The sequence below is a fragment of the Tursiops truncatus genome, chromosome 21 (assembly GCF_011762595.2).
Source record: "Tursiops truncatus isolate mTurTru1 chromosome 21, mTurTru1.mat.Y, whole genome shotgun sequence".
NCBI lineage: Eukaryota > Metazoa > Chordata > Mammalia > Artiodactyla > Delphinidae > Tursiops > Tursiops truncatus.
Genome location: NC_047054.1, coordinates 11,421,819 through 11,444,095, shown reverse-complemented (window position 1 = coordinate 11,444,095; position 22,277 = coordinate 11,421,819). Strand labels below are relative to the sequence as shown.

The 22,277-nt window shown below is 45.9% G+C and overlaps 1 protein-coding gene across 6 annotated transcripts in view; it reads right to left on the bottom strand.

Annotated features, from left to right (window-relative positions):
• ERICH1 (glutamate rich 1) overlaps positions 1-22,277 on the bottom strand; it is a 116,847-nt gene that overhangs the window by 77,039 nt on the left and 17,531 nt on the right. For all 6 annotated transcript variants that reach the window (XR_004524227.2, XR_012328968.1, XR_012328969.1 and 3 more), the window contains exons 3-4: positions 17,293-17,427; positions 1,259-1,735 (exon numbers count right to left, since the gene is read on the bottom strand). Coding sequence is in view for 3 of the 6 variants with exons in the window: in XM_019921505.3 (XP_019777064.1) it covers positions 1,259-1,735; positions 17,293-17,427 (612 nt within the window). In the remaining 3 variants the exon portion in view is untranslated. The remainder of the gene's footprint in view (positions 1-1,258; positions 1,736-17,292; positions 17,428-22,277) is intronic.

The following is a 22,277-nucleotide window of genomic DNA, read 5'->3' as shown; positions in this document are numbered from 1 at the left end:
TCCACTTTCCCCCCCAGACCTGTGAGACCACTGGGGCTCTGCTGGTTTGCCTGCTCTCCAGGCTGCACTGCCCCTTCCCCTGGACCCTTGCCCAAGCCCCTGTCCAAACTGGCAGACACCTTGAGGGAAGGAGGGCAGCAGCATTCTGGCTCACCCGGCCTGTGGTTCACCTCCTCTGGGATTTGTCACAAGGGCTTTTCCTCAACAGCTCTTAAAACTCCAAGTACACTTTAAACTTCAGTCCTCCTTGGCAGGAGGGCTGTCTGCCACAAGCTACTCCTTCACGCAGAGAATGGATAATCTACTGAGATCTCTCTGAAGCCTACTTCTGTTCTGCAGTGTCTCCGCCACGTCCTCCTATTAGTCTCATGTGGATATTCGTTAAGGATGTTTTCAACTTAAGACAAAATGTGGATAAACAAGCAAAAGAGGAAAAGGGTCAATCTTGGTTAAAATGGACCCGTTAATCATGGTGTTTTCGCATCACTGTTTAAGTCCATCCCTTACCCCTCCAGTTATCACATAGGCAGTATTTCTCCATCTTGGTCATGCTGGAGGTTCGATGCACTAAGCCCACCACATCCCCTTAATCTCCCAGGGACGGATCAGAATGGTGGCAGTTATCCCAGCACTTCTGTTCTTGGCACCGAGCCAGCACCTGCTCCTTCCTGACCCTCAGGGCTGCTGTCTGTTAGGCTCCACACAAAGGTGAGGGATTATCACCCGTCAGAATAAATCCCAGGATAAACCTCAGCTCCTATATCAGTACAAACAGTGGTCCAATATGCTTACTGAAAAATCTCAAATCACTAAGCCACACATTGGGGAAGCAAATCAACGTGTGTCCGAGAGAGAGAGAGCTGTGCTTCCTTCACGTCTCTACTAGCCGATGAAAATGAGCAAGAATTCATCAAAGTCTCCAACCTGGATTTATCTTTTCTTTAAACATAGAGCTGAGAATAGCACCATATTCTGAAATTGGATCTTAGAGAAATGAGGATGATGAGACCACCCTCGTTTGGACCCACACCTCTAATGGGCGGGCTGTTTCCCCTGGTGAGCCTAGAGCAGGGGGCCAGCCCAGATCTTTGGTGGGATGAATTTAAATATTTGGATTTTTGCCTCAAAACTAATGACTTATTTTGAATACTGAATATTTTTAATGTTTTATATTTTAAACATTTAAATATTTTACATTTGCTTAATTTTCCAAAGAAGTAGATGCCATTATTCAAAAGAACAACAGGAAAAAACATACCATCATAAAAATAAATTTCTTGTGTTGACTTCAAAAAGTTCAGGATATCATCTGCCTTTTCATTGGTACTTTTAACGTCTTCCTTCCCGGCGTCTGTGGCTCCTTCCTCCTCGGCATCCGGGCCCCCTCCCTCCCCGTCTGCGCCGTCCTCTCCATCACTCACTCTCACGTCGCCCTGCTCACTGCTGGTCTCCTCAGGCTGGTACATGAAGTTGATGCCAGAGACTCCTGTTAGTAAGCCAGCTGCTTTCTTCCTTTTAATTTGCTGTTTCTTTTTCAGTTTCCTTTTTTTATTTTTGCTTATTGTGGGGCCATCTGTGTGGCTGTGGCTGTGTGGCTGCAATTTTTCTTGCAAAATACTCTGCTGTTTCTCTAATTCTGCTTGTTCTAGAGGAATGTTACTGGGATTTTTAAATTTTTTCTTTGAATTATGCTTTCTAATTCTTCTTCTCTTTGGTTGAGCCTGAAGATCCTGATCTATAAAAACAAAAATTCAAATATAACAATTTTCTGTAAAATGGAACCATAACAAACTTACTAGGCTAGATAAATTTTCCATTAGGATCTTGTAATTTTAGTAGAAAAGGAATTTAAAATATTTACTTCAGTGATTCTTAACTTTATACCAACAAAGTACACTGTTGAGGATACTGGGATTTACCATGAAGTAAATTAATAACCTACTTGTTCTTCCAAAAAAGGTGTATGTACGTGTACGCGTATGTGTGTGTATGTGTATTTACTCAACATTGTTACAATCATGACATATGGTATGATTTTAAGGATGTAAGAGTTGTTGCAGTTTGATCGAGAGTAAAATTTCATGCCTGTGGTCTTGGGGAGAGAAACATGAATTCTCATGTTTTTTAAAGTGTCCTTTAGCACCTTCTAAAGAGTTACTTGTGTGTGAGGATGAGAAGCAAGCAGTGACGACCTGCCCATCCGAATCAGCAATGGGTCCCATATGAATGAAGATGACGTCTGGGCTCTCGGCAGGTAAGTGACATGGTCGAGATGTGGCAGTCACTGCCACGCAACAGACAAGGTCTGGAGTGGACGTAGGGTGGTAAGGCCTGCGGTGGACGTGGGGCCTGAGAGGGACGACCCGCATGCCAATCCTGCCCCGTCCACCCCATCCCCGCACCCTCGTGGCAGTGCATGCCTGTCACATGCTCAGCACATGCCCGGTGCACGCCCAGCACACCCGCTGCTGCCCACACGCGCCCACCTGCTCCGTCCCAGCCAACCAAGGACGGCGGTGCTGCCATCAACGCTCAGACGCTTCTTCTCAACAACCCTCACTTCTCACAGGTTCTCCTTAGGCCCACCACAGGTTATGGTGAGAAATCAAACACCATGCGTGAGACTTCTGAGACACTGTGCGTCACTACGTGGAATGAAGATCCCTCTCCCTGTAATTTGCACTCTAAGGCTTTGATCTGCCGCTGACGTCAGACAGAAGATGCCACGTGGTCCTTGCACTGTGTTTCCTGTGATGAGGCGCCTGAGACTCGGAACCCGCTGGTCACACCCTCTGATCCGTGGAGGGGGCTTCTTCTCTTGTTCTGGGCTCTGAGTCTATTTATGCAGCCAAACTCCCACCTGCACATTTAAACAAGCGTCCACCCACCCCCCCCGCCCCGGCCTGTGTGACACGGAAGGCCCCCCCCCCCTGCAGCTTCGCGTCATCATCAAACCAGACACTGCCTCTGGATACGGGGAGCGTCCTCTCCTGACTCTGGAATGAGAGTCCTCGGTTTTCTCTTGATACACGTGACAACCAGGAGACCTGGTGCTGCCTGCAACTTGGCATGAAGCCCAAAATACTCCTCATAAAACCACGACGTGACACTGTCATACAGTCCCATACTTGGTACATTTTCTCTCTTTTCTCAATCACCAGCGGATGATTGAACACAGCATTTTCCTATTTCATTTGAAAGTTGATATTAACTGATTTTAGAGACCTGCTTAGTGTCGCTGACAGACACCTGATTCATGAGTATCTCTGAATAGCTGGCCCTTGAGCTGGTCTTGTAAAATATTAATGGTTGAAAAATGACCACTGCTTATGGAATTTAAAAAATTTTCCAGATTCAGTTTAAAAAAAGAAAAAATTACATTTCTCCTCATTGGGGTCTATTCTTGCCTTTGTTGATTTGGAAAAACAGTCATGCATAGGATGCTTTATCAAGTCACAGTAAAGCCATCTGGGGAGCAGCGTGCAGTCATCTGGGGGCATCCTTACTGTCCACCAAGAGTGGCATCCGGAGAGCTGCTCTCATTTATTCCCCGATATCTCCGTTCTCCAGGCCCTTCCAGCCGAGCCAATTACTGACGTCATCCTCCGGTTCATCTCTCTTTGCAAGTGGTGAGAGCACAGCACGCATGCTGCCCTGTGAGGATGATTGTGCTATCAGCCTGCTACACTAAAAGACTCTAAAACAGGAATTTGAGAAGGAGGAGGTGGCAAAGAAGGGTGTAAAACATAAGAGTATCATACTTTTTCATGTAAGTGTGTGTGCACACTTCTTAAGAGGAAAACTTAATACATACTGAGATACTGAAGGTCCAGATGCCAGACCTGTGGGGTTAACTGTGGTTTCTGGGTGCTGTGACTGTAGGTTTTTTTTTTTTTCATTGTATTTTTCTGATTTCCAACTGTAGGACATTGAGCAGATACTGTTTTCATAATAAGGAAAAATTATTATTTTAAACTTGATGAAATTATGACAACTCAAAACATGGGATGTCACTAAATTCTACTTAAAGGTGAATTTATAATCTTAAATATGTCAGGAAAGAAAAAAGGCTAAAAATCAATCATATAAGTAAGAAAGAAGCTGGAAAAACAACAGCAACTTATACCTGAGGAAAGCAGAAGGAAAGAAATAACAATCAGAGGAGCACAAAATAAAGGAAGAGAAAAGAAAACCCAACAGAGAGACAGCAACCAGCACTGACACTGTGAAGAAAGAAAACAGACGAACAGTGCAAGACTGGACGGGACGAGCAGAGGACACATAAAGGCCAGCGTGGGGTGAAGGCGTGTGTTAACATACATCCTGTAGGCGCAAAAGGACCAATAAGATGGCTCTATGGACAACTCTATGCAAATACATTACATAGTTTGTATGAAATGGAGGATTCTGAGAAAAGTACAACATACCAAACTGGACACATGAAGAAACGGAAAATCTTAATAGTCCTATATCTATTACAAAATTGAATCTTTAGTTAAAAATAATCCCACAAAAGAACTTCAGGCCTAGGTGGATTCACCTGACTTCTAAGGAACATTTAAGGAAGAAACAAACGCCCAACATACAAAACATTTCTGGAGAATAGACACAGTGACGGTGACCACACGCTTTGTGAGGACAACACAGTTCTTTCAAAACCTGATGAGGACACTGAAAGACGGGAAGGTTGCAGGCCAACCCCTCTCCTAAAGAGCAATACAAAACTTCTAAACAAAATATTAACCGTTTTATTGTAGTGATATAAAGTATTCAATCAATATTAACACCAACAAATCATGAAAACGTGTAGCAAACTAGAAATGTAAGGGAAATGCGAAATGCGATAGAAGGTGAGAAAATCCCGCAGGGACACTGCACGTGGAGCCCTCACCCTGCTGCTTCCCTGCCGGAGGCCCTGGCGATGCAACAAGAGGAGGGAAAGTGTCAGACCTCACGGGGACGCCAGCTACAGACGGCACCACTGTAAGTCCAAAAGGCCCCCAGGCCCTACAGACAGGCTGCATGGGAGCCTGCAGACACAGAAGCAGGACGCGAGTGCGGCAAGGAGGACGCTCACCCGCACGGCAACCAGGGTCGCAAGGTAACGCTGGCGAGCGCCAAGTTTGGCAGAGAGCACCAACCCCAAGGACCCCACCGGACACTGGAACTGCAGCCCCAGAGCAGCAGGGAGCCTCGCTGTCCCTGGGCCTCCCTGTAATGAGGGCCCCGCAGAGGCCGAAGCAGGGGCGCCCATGCTGCCCTGGGGTCAGCAGACGTGGCACCCGAGTCTCCACCTCAGCTCATGCCCCTGCATCACTCCCAGGGCGCACGCTCCCGGAGGTGGGGGAGTCCTTCTGCTTCTGGACAGCACGGCACCGTCCGGGACGCTCACCACGGGCTCGTGCAAGAGGCAATGGCTGGGGACATCCGGCTCCCGGGGCCAGAGGTCACACGGCCACCCTGCTCTTTCTGCGTCTTGTTCGTGGTAACTGACAGGACTAATTACTTGATCTGAAGAAATACTCATCACTCAATGCCCTTTCGACGCTACGTATTTGTTGCTTGAGTCTCTCGTTTTCTCACAGATGAGGGACAGCGGTTACTGCAGGAGGACTTCACCACCCTAATTGTGTGCTACCCGACATGGGCTCACATCTACCTCGGCAGCCGGTGCTTAGAGGCCTTTTCCCCAAAGGAGACATCTTCGTGTCTGTTTCCTAAGTACAACATCTTGATGCGACTTAGCGTGGAGAATATCCAGTTAACTCACACAGACACGGTTCAATATTTCTTTTGAAAAACAGTAATGCATGTTAATACCTAGATATGATATGTAGGCATTACAATCGATACAAAGATCTGTTAATTTTCTTCTTTTAACATTTCCAGCATAACCTATAGATCACTGGGCAATGGCTACACATAATTGAACATAATTTTTTTTAACATCTTTATGGGAGTATAATTGCTTTACAATGGTGTGTTAGTTTCTGTTGTATAACAAAGTGAATCAGCTATACATATACATATATTCCCATATCTCTTCCCTCTTGCGTCTCCCTCCCACCCTCCCTATCCCACCCTTCTAGGTGGACACAAAGCACCGAGCTGATCTCCCTGTGCTATGCGGCTGCTTCCCACTACCTATCTATTTTACATTTGGTAGTGTATATATGTCCATGCCACTGTCTCACTTCGTCCCAGCTTCCCCTTCCCCCTCCCCATGTCCTCAAGTCCATTCTCTACGTCTGTGTCTTTATTCCTGTCCTGCCCCTAGGTTCATCAGAACCATTATTTTTTTAGATTCCACATATATGTGTTAGCATACGGTATTTGTTTTTCTCTGACTTGCTTTACTCCGTATGACAGACTCTATGTCCATCCTCACTACAAATAACTCAATTTCATTTCTTTTTATGGCTGAGTCATATTCCATTGTATATATGTGTCACATCTTCTTTATCCATTCATCTGTCGATGGACACTTAGGTTGCTTCCATGCCTGGCTATAGTATATATAGAGCTGCAGTGCACTGTGGTACATGACTCTTTGAATGATGGTTTTCTCAGGGTATGTGCCCAGGAGTGGGATTGCTGGGTTGTATGTGTAGTTCTGTTTTTAGTTTTTTAAGGAACCTCCATACTGTTCTCCACAGTGGCTGTGTCAATTTACATTCCCACCAACAGTGCAAAAGCGTTCCCTTTTCTCCACACCCCCTCCAGCATTTGTTGTTTGTAGATTTTCTGATGATGCCCATTCTAACTGGTGTGAGGTGATAACTCATTGTAGCTTTGATGTGCATTTCTCTAATAACTAGTGATGCTGAGCAGCTTTTCATGTGTTTGTCGGCAATTTGCATGTCTTCTTTGGAGAAATGCCTATTTAGGTCTTCTGCCCATTTTTGGATTGGGTTGTTTGTTTTTCTGATATTGAGCTGCATGAGCTACTTGTATATTTTGGAGATTAATCCCTTGTCAGTTGCTTTTAAAAAGAACGTAGCTGTTTGGCTGGGTTACATGCAGAACTCCGAGTAATGTAACATAATTTATAAAGATATGGAAAAATGATAAATTTGACCCTTTATAACATTTTCTACCCCAAACATACCAGACCTTTTCATGATTCTTCATTCTCTGTCGAAAATTAAATCGTTCCTCTTGTTTATGAGCCAACCTTTTCTTACCAGTTCAAATCTCAAGTGCTTTGTAAGACTTCCCAAGGTTAGCTTCTCCATCCGCTGTGCTCCTATGGCACTTGGTCTCTATCGCTAGTAACACTTAGTACTGAGTGACAAAGTCTGTTACTGACTTTATTCCACTCCCTAACCTCTAAGCTCTACAGCAGTAAGGGTTGTGTTATCATCATGGTTGTTCCTCCAATGTCTGACACACAAGGTTCAAACAAAGAGCTCGTTATATCAGATCCAGCCACGGTGCAGAAAGAGACGGTGCAATCAGGGGACAGAATCCATGTGCTCTGGAAGTCAAGAGCAAAAGCTGCTTATTTATCGTTTCCACAAATATGAATCAACTGTCCTTTGGAGACTGAAGTATGGCTACACGTGGTGCGTTTAAATCTGCTGATCATCAGTCACTCCTCGGTATTCATACAACCAGAAAGGACTCTCATAGTCAGGCTTTCTCTCTCCCAGTCAGATAGATTAGGGTGAACTTAGGTAGGAAGTCTGGGTCTCTTGACTTTTTACTAACAGGGAGTTCCTTGGGCTGTCAATGAGTTAAGCCAAGTCTCACACGCAGCCAATGGCTTCTACGGCCCAGGACAAAGCAGGGAGCAGGGTGTAAGGTCACCTTCACAAGGTCAGCCTCTGGACACAGAGGAGATCCATCACTCTGGCTCTACCATGACCAATTGCTACTTCACACCGGATGCTTTTGTTGCAAGTAGTCTCCTGTTTGGCTCTGATTACCTTGAGATTAAGAATCTGACTGGCTGTGAAAATGCAATGGAATTTACATTCAGAATTCGCAAGATTCTTATGCTACCTCATTATTTTAGGATACAGATGGTGTCAAATCCTAGAAGTCACTGCCAAGACTGATGTCAAGGAGCTTACCACTTATGTTTTCTTCTAGGAGTTTTATGGTTTCAGTTCTTACATTCAGGTCTTAAATTTATTTTGAGTTAGTTTTTGTGTATGGTGCGAGACAGGGTTCTAGTTTCATTCTTTTGCATGTGGCTGTCCAGTTTTCCCAACACCATTTATTGAAGAAACTGTCCTTTCCCCATTGTACAGTCTTGGCTCCTTTGTTGTAAATTAATTGACCATATATGTGTGGGTTTATTTCTGGGCTCTCTGTTCTGTTCCATTGGTCTACGTGTATGTTTTTATGCCAATATCACACTGTTCTGATTACTGCAGCTTTGTAATATAGTTTGAGGTCAGAAAGCATGTTACCTCTATCTTTGTTCTTCTTTCTCAAGATTGCTTTGGCTATTCAGGGTCTTTTGTGGTTCCATACAAATTTTAAGATTATTTGTTCCATTTCTGTGAGAAATTCCCTTGGAATTTTGATAGGGATTGCACTGAATCTGTAGATTGCTTTGGGTAGTATGGACATTTTAACAATAGTAATTCTTCCAATCTACGAGCATGAAATATCTTTCCATTTATTTACATTTGTCATTGTCAATTTCCTTCATCAATGTCTTATAGTTTTCATGTATAGACCTTTCACCTCCATTAAATTTATTCCTACCTAGGAATTTTATTCTTTTTGATGCAATTGTAAATTGGGCTGTTTTCCTAATTTCTGATAGTTCATTGTTAGTGTAAAGAAATGAAACTGATCTTTGTAAACTGATTTTGTACCCTGCAACTTGACTGAATTCATTTGTTCATTCTAACAGTTTTTTTTTTTTTGGTGGAGTCTTTAGGGTTTTTAATATATAAAACCATGTCATCTGCAAATAGACTCAGTTTTACTTCTTCCTTCCTAATTTAGAGGCCTTTTATTTCTTTTTCTTGTCTAATTGCTCTGGCTAGGACTTCCAATACTATGCTGAATAAAGTGCCAAGAGTGGACATCTTCATCTTAAATAATTTCCCACCTTCTTTTCTCAGTATCTCTTTATGGAATGTCTATTAGTTGAAGAAATATTAATCAATAAATTTTATTAGTTGAAGAAATATTAATCAATATCCAAAGAAGTATTCATAATCTGTTCTATTATTGTAATGCATTTGCTTAACAATAAGCTAAGGTGGTGTACGGGTTTACCAAGATCTAAATATTTCTCTAATCCAAGTTTCTTATGAATATGTGCCAACAATGGTTTGGAAATTAAGTATATACTTTAAGAAAATAAATGGCAATCTGAACAACTGTGGGTTTTCTTTTTTTATAAAGACAGGTTAAAGAGCTGTGCAGACTCCACTGGTAAATTATTTCAAAATTAATATTCTGACCCACATAGTCCTTGGTCAATCATACATCTAAAGCTATGCAAGCTCACGCCACTGTGACTGAGAGGAATCCAGGGTATCAGGTGTGTGTGCCAATAAGATGCCAAAGAAACAAAAACATGAGCGTACAAAATAGTTCTAGAAACAATCTAGGCCTTTTTAGGTGCTCTAAGAACGCATGAACTCTCTTCCATGTCTAGCCTTTTATGTCACATTGTTGACAGTGCATGGCAGAGGCAGCTGGTCTAAGTGAGGGTTCTCGACTCACTGAGAGAAAAGAGTGGTTCAGAATGACACCACCTCTACTGTCCCTCAGATGCCCCCAAGTAACCTGTGAGAAAGGAAAGGCTTTCACACAATTACATGTCTTAAGTCTCATTTCAATAAATCACCGGGACAAGAATGAAAGCCTGCTAACTCTGAGTCTGGCTTTGCTGCGCCCTTGAGAGAGTATGTGTATGGAACGTGGCGCCGGTCAGAGAATCTCTGCTGAGAGCCTGCCTAGGACTCTACCTTGATTCCGGTGGCCTCCGGTGAAAACTGCACCTTATTAGTCAAACAAGCTAGAGTGCCTGCTGTGCTCTGCACCTGGGAAGCTCAGAGAAATCACGCATCAGGGTTTCTGCAGCCCAAACAGAGCCAGTGAGATCTGAAGATGGATCTGCCTTAGAACTGCGGCCTAAAGCTGTCAAAACTCATTGAAAGGATGGTTGACTCACAACAAAGCCACATTAGAACTGTGCATTTAGCTCATGCTTCCGAAAGTTAACATGAAGTTAATAACTATTTCAACCAGAGCCTGCTATTAGAATACTAATCATAATAGCTTTCCATCAAAATGACTTGATTTTAATGACTTTGCAGCTTGATCTGAACACAAAAACCATGTCAATACAGTCAACCACTTGTGATTATACGAGTGATTATACGAGGAGAGAGGACTGCTCCTTATTTGCAGGCTGTTTTTATAAATAATTACGCAACTTGGTTCATCAAATATTGACTGAAGACTTAACACCAGCAGGCGCTGGTGCCTCAGGGAATTAAGAGCTGGCAGTGCTCACGCTTGAACAAGCTTTGCACAAACCCAATCTAATTGGCACAGCAAGCGTGTGGTGTGCTAGTGCAGGATTATTACCCCATCAGGTGGCCAAGGAAACTGAGGCTCAGGGAAGTAAGGAAGACGGCACCCACAGTCAACAGTGGGGCTGCAAACCCAGGGCCCTTCACTCTCACTCTGCCACCTGCCAAGTCGGAGCTCCGTCCCCCAGGGGCTGGAGGTGAGGATGCAAGAGCAAGAAAGTTACAGAAATAACCAGATAGTGGATGGAAGGCAAAGGGAGGGGGCACTTCTGTGTCGTGGTGGGGGGCGGGGTAAGGGAGGCCAAGAGAGGACGTGCAGAGGGAAGGATGTGGATGGAGGAGAGGTCCCCACACTGGAGGGACCGAGCAGGGGGCAAAGGCTAGAAGGAAGCCGGAGCCTTACCCGACCCTACCCTGCCTGGCTGGCTGGAGGGGGGAGCAGATCAACAAAGGGGGTGACAGCAAGTGTGGCAGGTCTTAGACAGACACAGGCGACGTGTGTGAGGTCAGCGAACAGGAGCCCACGCACCGACCAGCACAGAGCTGGGCCCCAGCAGGACCGACTCGCAAGAACATGAATGGAAGGAGCAGACGGGAACCCCTGGGCTACTTTAGCAGGCAGGGGCAGAGGTCACAGGAGGAGATCCAGAGCGACGCGACGAGCCTGAATGAGCCCTGACAGAGGCAGAGGCACCAGGCAGAGGGGCTTAGTGTCCCAAACTGACTCGCCGCCCCGCCAGTGCCCCACTGCACCCTCTGATGAGAGCCAGACAGATGGGGAGGTCTCACTTCCCGTTATAAACAGCATTGGAGCGGGCAGTTGTAAGCGAGAAAGTCACCGAAGAGGCGGGGCCACGAGGACCCTGAGAGTGAGACACCGCGGTGACGGTGACGCGCCGGGGAATTGCGCCACAGACCTTAGCGAAGGAATTAAAACCAAAGGCAAGTCAGATTTCATAGGAAATCTGGAAAAGGAAGACATCTGCAGAGGAAGATCCAAAACAAGATCCCAGCAAGAAAAAACAGGGAAACAGCCCAGACAGCAAGCGCAGTGGTTGAGAGTCCGCTTGCCGATGCAGGGGACGCGGGTTCGTGCCCCGGTCCGGGAAGATCCCACATGCCGCGGAGCGGCTGGGCCCGTGAGCCATGGCCGCTGAGCCTGAGTGTCCGGAGCCTGTGCTCTGCAACGGGAGAGGCCACAGCAGTGAGAGGCCTGCGTATCGCAAAAAAAAAAAAAAAAAAGAAAGACACCCAGAGGGACAGGGGCACCTCTCAGTCACTGAAACCACAGATCCAAAAACAGATGCCAGATTGCTGGCACCCAGCAAGCAATGAACATAACTGTTACAACAACTAAAGTAACGTATAACATCATAGATACGCTATACTCAGTTATAAAAAGGCAGGTATCTTCAATACAGACATAAATTCTGGAAAAGGCACAAAGAGAGGAAGTAGTTCCGGGTGTGTGCAATTATTAAATGCTTCAGGTGTTGAGTGTACTTTGTTGCAGGGATGCAGCCCAGGGAAGAGGAAAGCAGACGACCAGCCAGCAGCGAGGTAAGTGACCAGGCATCTGACCAGGCTTCCCCCGTGTTCTCACAAGGATAACAAGGACATTGGGAAGAGCTGACACACAGCTCTGACAGTGCAGCGGGACCAGCCCGCAGTGCATCCCTGGACTGTGGAGCCAGCCAGTATTCTCAGGTCCAGGGTGGCGCCTGGGTCAGAGCACCCCGAGACGGTGCTGAGTCTCGAGCCCACAGCCCTGGAGGCCCTGGGACGGGGACGGGGACAGGAGGAAGTGACTTCAAGGAGTGAATTCTGGCTTAACTGTACCCTCTCGGAGCGGCAGCTGAAGGAGCAAAGGGCAGAGTGTGGAGGAGGCCGGGCACCCTCACAGGTGGCGTGGGGCTGTGGCAGCGGAAGGAGAAGAAAGCCGTGCATTCCAGACTCTGCCCAGGTGTTCACTTTCTAGGGCATGGGAGCCCTCCTGGTGGTGACGTTTACCAGGGGAGCCCAGCACATGCAGGTCGGGGAACTCTGTGGAGGTGGCTCCTGAAACGCGGAGATGACCTAATTAGAGAGTCTCAGCCCTCATCAAACTTGGCTGTCTGCAAAAAGTTCATAAAGTATGTTATGATAGCCAAAAAAACCAAACAGTGGCGCCGTCATGAAGTCCAGAGAGCAATACTGGAAAAGGTCACAAAGAAATGTAAATAGCTATATAAGACACGAATAACGGATCGATGTACAGATCGGTAAACGTGGGAATCACTCATTCACGACTAAGAAGCTCTTCTGGAAAAAGAAGAAAGAAACCAGATGGGTCGGGTTTCTCCGACCCAGGTGCAGTGCCCCCTCCGTGGGCGCCCCGTGACTCCTGGAATGGCCCTTCAGCTCTGCGTGGCTCTGCAATGCCCATGTGGCCCCAGGGAAGGTGCAGATGAGGGCAGGGATCCCCAGCCGTCCTGCTGACAGGGATGGACGCTGCATCTACCCAACGGCCTGCAAAGAGGCACGAGGAAGCCCCCATGGTGAAGGCCCATCCAGCCCACGAGCCAGCGGGGCAGCCGCTGAGGAATGCAGGTCGGGGAAGACGGGTGAGCAGAAGCCGGGAAGAGAGCCGTGGATGTGGAACGTGGTCCATCACATACATGGCTTCGAAACCATCAAGGAAAAGTAACAGGTAACTGAAGAAAAAGTGCAGGATTTAAAAAGGAAAATCTATTTTTTAAAAAATGGATCTACACCTTGTTCTAACAAAATATATCTCAGATGGGTCAAACATTTCATATAAAAATATAAAGGGGCTTCCCTGGTGGTGCAGTGGTTGAGAGTCTGCCTGCCGATGCAGGGGACAGGGGTTCGTGTCCCGGTCCAGGAAGATCACACGTGCCGCGGAGCGGCTGGGCCCATGAGCCATGGCCGCTGAGCCTGCGCGTCTGGAGCCTGTGCTCCGCAACGGGAGAGGCTGCAACAGTGAGAGGCCCGCGTACCGCAAAAAAAAAAAAAAAAAAAAAAAAAAAAAATATATATATATATATATAAACAGGAGCCATACGAGGGTGCTTGTGAGTATTACTTGTCCCTCTGGGTGTCGCCATCTGTTCTGCTCATTCTACTGGGGTGATCTTTTCTTTCTTATTGATTTGTAATATCTTGTTATATGGTAAGGAAGCTAACTTTCATCTATTGTGGAATGTGCAAAGATCATCTCCTATTCTGTCCTTTGCTCTGAACCTTATTTATAGTGCCCTTTGCCATAAAGAAAGTTTAAATTTCTTCACAGTCAAACCTGTCATTTAGGCTCTTAGGCTTAGAAAGAATTTCCCTAACACACAGTTTTCTCACATGAAAATGTAAGATATATGTTGTCCAAACAATTAGCTAAAATTTAAAAGACTGAAAATGTCCAGGCGATGGAAGAGAGGGGATCTCCTTAGGCTGCCTTCAGGGATGAGAACTGGAACAGCCTTCTGAAAGACAGTTTGTTATTATGTCTTCAAATTTAGAAACACATGGACTCTTACGCTTAATATTTCCACTTCTAAGAGTTTATATTCAGGAAGGAATCAGACTACTGCATGTATGTACCATGTATGTTCAATGATGTTCATGTGCAAAGTGCTTATCGAGCACCAGGCAAAGTGGGTTCGAGCCCTGGTCCGGGAAGATCCCACACGCCGCGGAGCAACTAAGCTCGTGTGCCACAACTACTGAGCCTGCGCGCATAGAGCTCGCGCACCCCAAGGAAGAGCAGCTCCCGCTCACCGCAGCTAGAGAAAGCCTGTGTGCAGCAACGAAGACCCAACGTGGCCAAAAATAAATTAAAAAAAAATTATGAATTCAAATTTATCCCCCCAAAAAAAAGTCACTCCTGCTCTCAGTCCATGTCAGGGGAGCCGAAGCAGAGGGGAGGTGGGCAGCTGGCACCCTCCTTCAGCCGGGACCCAGCTCTTGTCACCATCACCTGCAGCGGGTGAGAACCGAGACCACCTGGAAGGGTGCCGTGCACCATCAGCCCCAGTCTCCCTGCCCAGGCACGACACCCACTGAGAGCGGTACCGGGCGGGGCGACCGGACCAGGCCCTGAGGTGAGGAGGGGTCAGCCTTGGGTGCCACCAGACCTGCCGCCCCGCACGGGCCGAGGGAGGGGACGCAGGACTCGGCGGCCACAGACGGGCCAGCCGACCGGAAAGCCTCTTCCTTCCCAACTTCTTGAGGAGTCACTACTGAACTGGTTTATTGGTGCTGGGCATTCAAATGGCCATCAACAGTGGACACAGTCACCTCTGGACTTTTCCTTCTTTTCCGACTCCAGTCCTCATGCTCTCTTTGCTTTCAGTGCCACCAATAAGACTGTGGAGCCCTCCCGCTCTCAGCCTTGTGGGTCTGCACACCTCACGCCCTGCCAGTCCCGGCTCAGGCGTCCCTCTTCCTGTCCCAGCCCCCTATCGAGCCCTAACGACCCCCGACACATGCCTCCCGGCTGAGCACGGTGGCCTCTCACGCCTCTCTGAAGGGTCTCTCATTTTATTTTTTAAAAACTTTTTGGCAGATTGATTGATTAAGATTGATTTCTGCGTTGAGTCTTTGTTGCTGTGCACGGGCTTTCTCTAGTTGTGGTGCGTGGCTTCTCATTGCAGTGGCTTCTCTTGTTGCGGAGCATGGGCTCTATGCGCGCAGGCTCGGTAGTTGTGGCTCGTGGGCTCTAGAGCACAGGTTCAGTAGTTGTGGTGCCCGGGCTTAGATGCCCTGTGGCATGTGGGATCTTCCCAGGCCAGGGCTCGAACCCGTGTCCCCTGCATTGGCAGGTGGATTCTTAACCACTGCGTCACCAGAGAAGCCCAGATCTCTCATTTTAAACAGTATTAACACTTCCTTCCACTTTCTCACTTCAGACCCCTGAAGTGGCCCACCTTGTCAAACGGGTTCACAAAGGGGAAAAATATTAGAGAAACAGTAAGAAAAGTGAACTGAAACATTGGAGATGAGTTACAAGTGTTCAAGATAGAAAGATATCAACTTCCCAGCCAGAAGTGCATGAAGGAGTTATTCAAAGCTCTTCTGAAAACCTGGGTCAACGTTTTCAGTGATGTTGACTTATGGAACTGAGCTCACAGGGCCTCTTGAGAGAAAGGACCACTTCTTAAAGCTGAGACCTGTCCCCAGCGGGGGAGAGCCATGTGGCCACCAGGAGGTCATCGAGGAGCCCAGGCCCGCCTGCTGTGGGACAGACACACATGGGGCTGGGGCAGCAGTGGGGTTCAGGTGTGGGGTCAGGGCAGAAGCTGGAGTCAGAATGTCAGAGCAAGGTGGACATGTCACCCTGTGACCTCAGGGATGGAGCTAATGTCCTGCAAGGAGATCCCAACCTTCCTTCCCAGTCCAGTCTCTCCTTTGAGGGAGATGGTGGCGCACCACACCTTCCTTGACCACAGCCTCTGGGAGAAGGTCCTTGGAACCTGTGTGCTCCTGGGAACCAGAGGACAGAAAGAGGGACATGAACAGGATGGCCTGCCAAGAAGCAACTGCAGAAATGTAACCTGGGACCTGCTGGAGCCAAAGGTACAATGAAAGTCGCCGGGGATGTGCAGGTTACCATGGTAATTAGAGGGATGTGTCCTAGGCACCGACTCCCCATCTCTCTGCTTCGCCCTGACCACTGCTCACCTGCTAGAGCAGAGCGGCACCAGGCCACCCCCATGCCTTCCTGGAGGCGGTGGCACTGGGACTTGAGGGCCAGGAAGAGTGACTACCACAGGGACGTGTGTCCAGCTGCTGAGATGCTTTCCCATCTCCTGGAAGGACGTCCCTCTAGCTCGGCAATGCATTCAGTCAAGGGCACCCAGAAGGTTCTCGGCTGGGATGCTGCCCAAAGACCCGCCCGGGAGGCATGGGCAGCAGAGCTCACTGTGGGCAACAGCCCCGGAATGAGTCCTCATTTTTTCATTGAATATATTAAGTACACAACGGAGTATGTCACCAAAGTAATTTATCTTTATAAGAACATAGCTTAATTTTTGAATGAAATAATCTATTTATCCAATAATTATATTCCAAAGATTTTCAACAGGGCTTGAATAGATGACTATATTACTGCTTAGCTATCCCATTTTTGGTTTTATGGTTTCTGACGCTTTAATTAGGAAGTCAGAAAGATCAATCTACTAGAAAATCATATTTTCTTGATATTCAAGTTAAGGTTTATGGTACAGAGTTTCTTAGTTTTTACTTGTTAAAAATCAACTGGGGAAAATTCCAAATTCCTCTTAAGGAAGTTCCGAAATGATGAATTAAAAGGGGAAAAAACTACCATTTGACTTTTTACAGTAAGAATGTAACGTGCAGCCTCTGCACCGCCACCAGAGCACCTGACCCTTGATCTTCCTTCACTCACAAAACATCCAACAGCAAAAGCAAATATCATCATTCAATTTTCCACAAGAGATGCAACATAAGTTATTTCATCATTACAAAGTTGATATACAATCTCAGAAATTTTGAAAAAATTGGAAAATCAAGAAAAAAAGTCCTACTTAACAAGAGAAGCACTTTCACATTTGGATGTATTAACGCCAGACTTCCCCTAACTTGCTAACAAATGGGGCTGCGATCACATTCCAGCCTTAAGTCTCCTCCCAGCCTGAGCTTTTCCTGCTGTGGATCTTACAGGCATCTCTGACGACTGCAGACCACACAGCAGTGAGACGCTCAGCCCCGTTAAAGTTCAGATGGAGTCACGACCCTGGAAGACCCCAAAGGCTGTCAGCGGTCTTACCTCCTATGTCTTCGCCGCTGGAGGAGCTCTCAGGACTCGAGCAGCTGGGGGCCTCCGGCGGAGGGGGGACCCACCCCTCAGGAGGCAGGCCCACGGTGTAGAGCCGTCGCGCAGGCTGGACCTGAGTGTCACCACCTGCAGGAAGAAGCAGGGACAGATGCCATCAGACGTCTACTTGCCGAGCAGCTTCTCCAGCCACTTTCACTGAAGATGGGTAGCCAGAGCCGTAAATACTGATGTCAGTCAGCCAAGCATTTTGCCAGCAGAGCCACTAAGCTCTACACCCAGACAGGGACAAGGGGTGAGCTTATGATTATTTAAATTCACATTAAGTTACTTATTATGTAAACTTCTGGGGTTTTATAATATGGTATAAAAACATAACTAATTCATGAATAAGAAGCAGAAAATAAAAAGACTCCATGTAACACACCCCTCATGACCACAACATGAATCTCAACATTTTGGTGCATAACCTTCTGGACCTTTTTCTCTCTATATGCTAACAACATGTATGCAGTGTGTGTGTCTGTTCACACCCACACACAGACACACACACGTCTTAATGGGATCACGCCACACACAGACACACACACGCCTTAATGGGATCACGCATCATTATACACGTATATATTATATGTATAATATCATTCAAAAGTGAATATGATAAAATATTAAGATACATTTAAGCTTACATACTCTCAAAGGCTACATGATAGTCCATGTCATTGGCAAATTTAACTATAATTTAACCACTGTCCTAAATTTTGCATATGGAGGTTGATTCTAAATTTGCACTATTACAAGCACCTGCTATGACCATCCTGGCTGTACATAACTTTGCACCACTGACCACAGGGTTCCTCCAAACAAATTCCTGGAAGTGGACCTGCTGAGCTGCACCGTCCGGAGAGGCAGCTTCCGGTGCTGCTGCCATGCTCTCAACACTGGGCAGGATCGACGCTCTAATCTTCATGTTCTCATTCAAGATATGGCAAAGTAACCTTTATCCAACACAAGTGGATATCCCCATTAGTCTTTCTCAGAAAAATGAATATTTTACTTTAAAAACAACGAAAAGGACTGAGCAAAATCACTAATGCACATATAACAGAACGTGTGGTTGAGAGACATTTAAATTGTGAAAGCTTTGGAACATTTTCAAATTCTTCTGCCATCAATATACTTCACTTTTGTGAAGCTAAGGGGCAAGAATGTAGTTCTTATGTTAATCTGATCCATCCAGTTGATTAACGACTGTGTCGTTACTGCCAGGATCAAGGGCAGAGCAGGGACGTTACCGCCAGGATCAAGGGCAGAGCAGGGATGTGCTTCCAGGCAGACCATCCCGTGTCGGGTGACATCAACATTTGATCATTTTTCACAGAATACTTTTGGGAGCTTTTAATCAGCTAACAGAACTTGGAAACACTACTGCTCACTTAAGTATCAGGATGAATACAGGCGGTGCCGTGGACCCGAGGCAGGATATGACTCCTGTTATGAAGGGCAAGGATGCACCTGAGGGCAGAGCTCTTCCCGATGCTCCCATGCCAAGCACACACTCATCTGAGGCCAAGCCTGCGGGCTGAGGAAGGCGATCTGCTGTCTGTGTCAGGGTGGCCAGGCGCAGAGCGCAGCTTCCCGGCCCGGGTTTCCCTTGTCTCTTCTGGTAGAAGATGGCTCATCGCTGCACGGCAGTCAGATGTCGTGTTTCACTGCTCAGGGCTCGGGGCTCAGCAGGGCCACAGCATCCCCTCGCCCACACATCGGGCCCGCAGGGTGAGGCTTGGGGATCTGGACGAGGCATGTCAGGACCCCCTTCACTGCTGACAGAGGCCACCGTCTCCCTAGGAACACCGGGCTGGCCGCAAGGCTTCAGAAGAGGCGACTTAATCAGCTCTCCTCTTGTTGATCGGCTGGCTGAGATCCGAGGTTCATAATTCTCACCCTTTCTGGCTCTGGGTCTGATTTGCAGGACACCCACTTGAGCTTGATTTCATGCCTAACCTCTGACTCCCCCTGCATTGTGCCTGTCCACATGGCCCCCTGCCCACAAGCACACACGCGTGCCCTCCACCAGGGCACCGCCACCAAGCCACCCTTGGGACGGCCGCAGCCTTCACGATCGGTGTATTTGTGTCACGGAGCTTGGGGCACAAGGCTGTTTTTTATAATTCTTCTGGGATTACCTGGCTCTTTAAAATATATACAGATATAAAGCAATAACAAATAATAAGGGTCCAACATGGACTCTTGGGTGACGGAAATTCATCAAAATGCATACACACCGATTGTTGTGGCCGTTTACAGATCATGCCCTCATCTTTAAGAACAAATGGAATCACCAATGCCCTTTTGAAACTAACAAACAAACAAACAAACAAACACTTCTGTCAAGTGAACAAATAGTTACCAGAATCAGCATGCTGTGTCCTAACTCTACAAAGAACATTTTCTCAACCTCATCCAAGGACTGACTGACAAAGGCCCCTTTCCTCATCTGGCTGCTTCTTCCAACACTGAAAAGACTTGGACACACCTGCAGCTCTGCTTATCGCCAAACTGTGTCCTCCACAAGCATCAAGCCTTCAAGCAAATCCTCAGATGACCTTTACAGAATGTTTCATATGACCTGCCCACAACTTGTATTTGTCTATTTGATTGTGATTTCATTGTTTTGTCTTTAGCCAAGATTTCTCTTTTTCTAGCTGCAAATGAATTGTTTTTTCTTCAAAATTCCCAAGGCATATTGCTTCAAAAAATATGTTGCTCTTTCAGGATTAAAAAACACTCAAGAAACTAGGGCTAGAGGGAACTTCAAATGACAAAGCATGCATGAAAAACCCACAGCTGGCACTACACTCAATAGAGAAAGCATGAAAAACACACGGCTGACATTATACTCCATTGAGAAAGCCTGGCTGCTTCCCTCTAAGATTAGGAATGATTACAATTCACATTCTTGCCACTTCATTTCAACATTATACTGAAAGTACTAGACAAGGCAATTAGTCAAGAAAGAAAGGAAGTAAAGGCATCCAGATTGAACAGGAAGAAGTAAAACATCTCTTCTCACAGATAAGATCTTGTATATAGAAAACCCTGAAAAATCCACATACACAAAAAAACCTGTTAGAGCTATTAAGTTTGGCAAAGTTGTAGGATACAAGATCAACATACAAAAATCTATATTTCCATATTTAAGAAACCACTGCCTAATGCAAGGTCAAAGCATTTATTAGTATTTCCATATACCAGCAATTAATAATCCAAAAAGAAAACAATTCCATTTACAATAGTATCAAAAAGAATAAAATACTTTGGAATAAACTTTTTTTAAGTATAAAATTTATAATGAAAACTACAAAACACTGTTAAAAGAAATTAAAAATGACTTAAATGGAAAGCTAGACAAAATTCATGGATTGAACAACTTAATATTGTTAAGATGGCACTAATCCCCAGAGTGTTCTGCAAATTCAGTGCAATTTGTATCAAAATTCCAACTTCCTTTTTTTTTTCTTCCAGAAATGGACAAGCTGATCCTAAAATTCATATGGAATTGTGAGGGACCCCGAACAGCTAAAACAATCTTGAAAAACAACGAAGTTAGAAGACTCTTAACTCTGATTTCAAAACTTATTACAAAGCTACAGTAATTAAAACAGTGTGGTACTGGCATAATGACAGACATAGAGACCAATGGAACAGAATTGAGAGCCCAGAAATAAACCCAAACATTTATGGCCAATTGATTTTTTTTGTTTTTGTTTTTGTTTTTTTTTCGGTACGCGGGCCTCTCACTGTTGTGGCCTCTCCTGTTGCGGAGCACAGGCTCTGGACGCGCAGGCTCAGCGGCCATGGCTCACGGGCCCAGCCGCTCTGCAGCATGTGGGATCTTCCCGGACCGGGGCATGAACCCGTGTCTCCTGCATCAGTAGGTGGACTCCCAACCACTGTGCCACCAGGGAAGCCCTGGACAATTGATTTTTGACAAGGGTGCCAAGTGGAGAAAGGACAGTCTCTGCAACAAGTGGTGCTGGGATGACTGGATATCCAGACAAAGGAATGAATCTGGACCCCTACCTCACACCATATTCAAACATTAACTCAAAATGGATAAATTACTTAAATGTAAGAGCTAAAACTATAAAACTCAGAAGAAACCTTAGATGTAAAATTTGTGGCCTTGGATTTGGCAACAGTTTTTTAAATGACACCAAAAACACAAGCAACAGAAGAAGAAATAGATATAATGGACTTAATCAAAATTAAAATGTTTTATACTTCAAGACACCATCAAGGAAGTGAAAGGCTAACCCATGGAATGGGAGAAAATATTTGCAAATCATGTATCTGATAAAGCTCTTGTGTCCAGATTATGACCACCTCTTACAACTCAGCAGCAAAAAGACAAGCAATCCAATTACAATATGGGCCAAGGACTTATATACACATTTCTCTAAAAAAGATACACAAATGTCCAACACACACATGAGAAGACACTCAACATCACCAGTCATCAGGGAAACGGGAATCAGAACCACAGTGAGGTGCAATCTCACACCTACTAGGATGGTTAGCCTAGTAGGGTAAGAAAACAGAAAATAGCAAGTGTTGGCAAGGGTGTGGAGAAACTGGACCCCCCCCCTCCCCCCGCATGGCTGGTGTGATGAAGAATGGTGCAGCTGCTGTGGAAAACAGTTTGGCTGTTCCTCAAAATGTTAAACATAGGAGTACCACATGACCCAGCAATTCCACTTCTAGGTTTATATCCAAGAGAACTGAAAACACATGTCCACACAAACACTTGTGCAGGGATGTTCAAAGTGGCGTTATTAATAAAAGCCTAAAAGTAGAAATAACCCAAATATCTGTCTATCGATGAACAGATAAACAAAATGTGGTATATCCACGGAATGGAATATTATTCAGCAACAAAAAGAAATGAAGCACTGATACTCGTTACAATTCAGATGAAC